Source organism: Octopus bimaculoides, chromosome 5 (assembly GCF_046866305.1).
Source record: "Octopus bimaculoides isolate indiv1 chromosome 5, ASM4686630v1, whole genome shotgun sequence".
Lineage (NCBI taxonomy): Eukaryota > Metazoa > Mollusca > Cephalopoda > Octopoda > Octopodidae > Octopus > Octopus bimaculoides.
In genome coordinates, this window is record NC_142932.1 from 29604128 (window position 1) to 29608793 (window position 4666).

At 35.0% G+C, this 4666-nt stretch overlaps 1 protein-coding gene across 1 annotated transcript in view; it reads left to right on the forward strand.

The window, feature by feature from the left end:
• Positions 1 to 994, forward strand: part of LOC106878048 (cytochrome P450 4V2) — a 29929-nt gene extending 28935 nt beyond the window's left edge. The window contains exon 12 of the mRNA XM_089352132.1: positions 302 to 994. Coding sequence (XP_089208258.1) covers positions 302 to 468 — 167 coding nt within the window. The 3' untranslated portion in view covers positions 469 to 994. The remainder of the gene's footprint in view (positions 1 to 301) is intronic.
• The last annotated feature ends 3672 nt before the right edge of the window (positions 995 to 4666 follow it).

Sequence of the window (4666 nt, forward strand, 5' to 3'; positions counted from 1 at the left end):
ATGAAACGTTATTGGTCATAGATCTGTTCGGTGAGTGCTGCTCTGGGACTAAGCCCTAACAGCAACAATAATACTGCCTTCCTTCGTACACATGCAAATAGGTAAAGATAAAAAGTTGTTGGTCATGATGCATTTTATTCCATAAAGTAAATCATAAAAACTGCTTCAATGTTATTCTACTTCAGTAACGTAAATATCATCAGGTAATATATTTGTTGTATTATACTTTAAATTAGCCGATATACCGTACATGTGATTATAATGAATTATATTCAATATATATTTTTCAATGTGTTTTCAGGACAAAAATTAGCTTATCTTCAACTGAAAATCATACTATCAGGAATCTTCCAAAAATACAATATCAAATCAAACCAAAAAATAGAAGAAGTTCTACCATCTATGGAAATGGTACTCAGACCTAGTAAGGACATTTATGTCACACTTACCCATCGACAACTGGAGTAACACCAAGCATTCTTTGACATATTATTTTGAAGAAATATTTTCTCAATATTTTCTCTTTTTAAATATTACTTAGAAATTATCATAAACTCAATTATCAAAATAGAAAATATTTCTTCATGCTGAAGTGGATATACATACTTGCTAGTATGACATATATGTGTAACTTTCAATATTCAATAAAATATCTATTTTCTCATTTGGGATAATGTTAACTAACCGAAATGTTTTATTCTTTCATTACTCACTTTAAATAAACTCATTGGCTTCTATGGACTTCCTTATGGTCTTATTTTGGGTGATACATATCACCACAATTTTACTCTTCAATATAATTGTTTGAAAAAGTAGAACTGATTTCAGAACTTCAACATTCGATTGTAGCTGTTACATTTCACTGATGTCGTTACAATTTTATGAATGTTACTGATGTTACTAATCTAATGTCCTGTGTAATATTTCTATGTAAACTGTTCTTTAATAAATAAATAATAAACCATAATCAATAAAATAATTATAACAAGTTTCATTTATTGTCGTGTTTCTCATTAATCAAATGAATTTAGTATGAATATATGATGCATTTCTGACTCGATATCAAAGAACTCATTTCATCCTTCATTAGAAAAATCTCCATCTCGAAATCTTGCCTTGTCTATTTTACTCTAACAATCCCAATTTAAAAGATTAGCTTTACCCAGTGACGTACATTTCTTGTTGTTTTCCACTTATGACGGGCATTTTTATCCAACTCATTAATTTCTGAGTTCAAACTTTCAAATCTTGCCAAGGCCGACTTTCCTTTTCACTTTTTCGGTGTCGATTAAACAAGTACCAGTTGATCCCTGGGGACGATGTAATCAGCTCAACCTTCTCCTCCCGATATTGCAGGCGCTGTGTAGAAAAGTATAGTTTCCTGGTAGATTCGATAAAGCATCGAACATCATGCTTTGCAGAATTTCATCTGGCATTTTATGTTTTGAGTTCGAATCGCGAACAAATAAACTTTACCTATCAACCTTCAGAACAAATGGCAGGCCAGAGCGTAGGATGGATTTCTGTGCTGACTGCGACAACATGCTGCGTCTCTCGGCAAGAGATGAACGGTGGCACAAAGCCGATAACAACTACAAGAATACTGAAAGTAATGGTTGACTAGTTTAGATATTCTGTCTTACGATTTTTAATTTTATATGCTAAACATGTTAGGAGGTCACTTGGCAACTATCTATTACAAACGGCAGCAGAACAGGAGAATTCCTAATTCGGCGAGTAGAGGTTCAGTGGAACTACAAAAACAGGAGTCATACAAAGAAGAATCGCATTGATAATATTAACCCCATTACTTTGATATTTCAAATTTTGGTCAAGCTGTTAGCAAAGAGGTTGGTGCATCTTTCGATGATCTTGTTGTTGATGCGCAAACGTGCGCCATCACAAACAGTTCGACTCACGACCCTCTCGGTCTCATGCTACATATCATAAAGAGGATGAGTAACGAACCTGGCATGGGTGGAGCGCTAATCAATTTAAATCAAAAAAGCCTTATATAGCATCCCATCAGCTGTTCTCATAGAATTTTGCTTATGCTCAAAATTTCATTCCAGTAGCCCACTAACACTAATGACCGAGTTGTTCCTAGAAAAGTTTCTGTATGCCTAGAGAAATCCGGCCGCCTGGCTCCGGTTGAGGCAGAGACTGCCACTAGTGGTAAGGCTTCATCGTTGCCTTCCATGCTATTTACATCCAAGATCACTAATCTACCGACTGAATCCAGGAAAATTATACTCACCTTCGGGTCGAGTTCTTTTCGAAACAGCACCGTAATGCCATTCGATCTTGGTTCGCCGGAAGAGACACAAAACATGTAGCTATCCAGAAGTAGAGAAAGCAATTACATTTCGGAAATCCTACTGTCGCTAATGGCTAAACATCCAGACGTAGTGACTTTGAATCGTTGAGCAGTTTACCCTGCTTCCATGCTATCTTCAGGCTACGATTATTTATACAAACTATTCTTAGAAGTGCCATTCTAGGAGCGGGGAAAAGAAACAAAAAACGTGTTTGACACTTACCCTAGTCTTGGGTTGGTCCCTTGAACGGCCTTCCAATAATTTTTGTCTAATAAGCTTTTGAACACTCCCACATCATGTGGAAATAATAATAATAATATAAAAAACCAAAGCCAATCCCATAAAAAGAAACATATTCCGGCGATACACGCTCTCTCCACTCCTTTTCTGCTTGGCACTGACATCTTTATCTCGCGCGCTAAACAGGACTGGATGTGGATACAAAAGTTACGGCAAAATAATCAACCATCCCTCGTATATGGATGATATAAAACTGTATGCTACAAATGATAAGCAGCTGGAAACATTACTACAGACAGTATATAGATTTACCAAAGAAATAACATGAATTTGGATTAGAAAATATGCCGAAACACCATTGAGAAGAAGAAAACTAAGATTAACAATATCACACTAGATGAAGCAAATGAAATAAGAAAATTAGACCAAAGCCAGACATACAAATACATAGGAATCAATGAATTAGATACGATACAACACACACGAATGAAAGAGAAGATGAGAAAGGAATACTATAGACGAGTTACATTTATACTGAAAACAGAGTTCAATAAGAAAAAAAAAAGATAATAGGTATCAAACTCTAGCCGTCCCAGTTATAAGTTACAACTGCAAAACTCTTAACTGGGCGATAAATGAACTAATAAAAATAGATAGGAAGCCAAGAAAAATAATGACAGGATTTAGGATGCACCACCCGAAATCTGACATGGGCAGGTTATAAATACAATGTATCGAAGGTGTCAGAGGTTTTATACAGCTAGAAAACTATTACAAAATAACCATCATAGGACTACAGAAATACCTTCTTCAGAAGGAAGGAACACTAATGCGAAAAAAAAAAAAAACACAAAACACGAACAAAGCAAAAAACTGTTTTCTGTCTTTAAGGAAACTGACAAATACAAAAAGGAAGTTGTAGTCAACTATAATGAAAAAAGAAGAAAAAAAAAGCTGTAAAACAGCTGAAATCCAAACGAAATTTCGAACAGCAACGTATCATAATAAAACGAAGGCAACAAATGCTTAATGATAGATGTGACAGTACCATCAGAGAGAAATGTGTCCATTAAATATATATATATATATATATATATATATATATATAGCATTACATTAGTCGATGTGTCTTTCATTTATAAATCATTAGGATGCTGGACAAAATGCACATTTACGAGCTTTTGAAATTTAAGTGCATTTTCAACAACACATTTTCCTATATGTATATATACATACATATATATATATATATATATATATATATAGCATTATATTATAGTCGGTGTGTCTTTCGTTTATAAAACACCAAGGTTTGATGTAAGTGTAATTCCTAGCAAATCGAATGACACATATATAACATGATTGTTTATGTTGCTATGGGTAATTTGTTCATATCATATTTCGTGGTAGGCATCGCAGTCATTCAATATTTACATTATATAAAAGCGGTGAGCTGGCAGAAATGCTTGTGGTATTTCGTCAACCTTTACGTTCTGAGTTCGAATTCCACGGAGGTCGACTTTGACTTTCATCATTTCGGGGTCGATAAATTAAGTACCAGTTGCGTACTGATTTGATCTAATTGACTGGCCCACCCCTCCCCAAAAACTTCGGGCCATTTGCGTTGAGTAGAAAGGATTATATTGTAATAATCCTTTCTACTATGTATTGTCCTCCGCGGAATATGAACTCAGAAAATAAAGACAGACGAAATACTGCTAAGCATTTTGTCCGGCATGCTAATGATTCTGCTAACTCGCCAACCTATTCCACAATAACAATGAATTTCGATTTAGGCACAAGGATGTCACAGTTTTGACGGAATGGATTAGCCGATACCACGTACGCCAGTACTTGACTCGTACTTTATTTTATCGACCCTGAAATGATTACAACGACGTAATTTTAACTCCCGTAGCAAATATGGCAAGGCACTTATCTGTGGCGTTTTAACAATTCTACCAGCACACTGCTTTACATTCAGCAACACTAAAATTATGAATGAGTGTCGGAAAGGAAACGAGACGACAGAAGATATCGTAGAAGCATACACTCCAAGAGCAATATGAGGTGAATTGCTGTTGATTAATGAACAATATAACAATAAG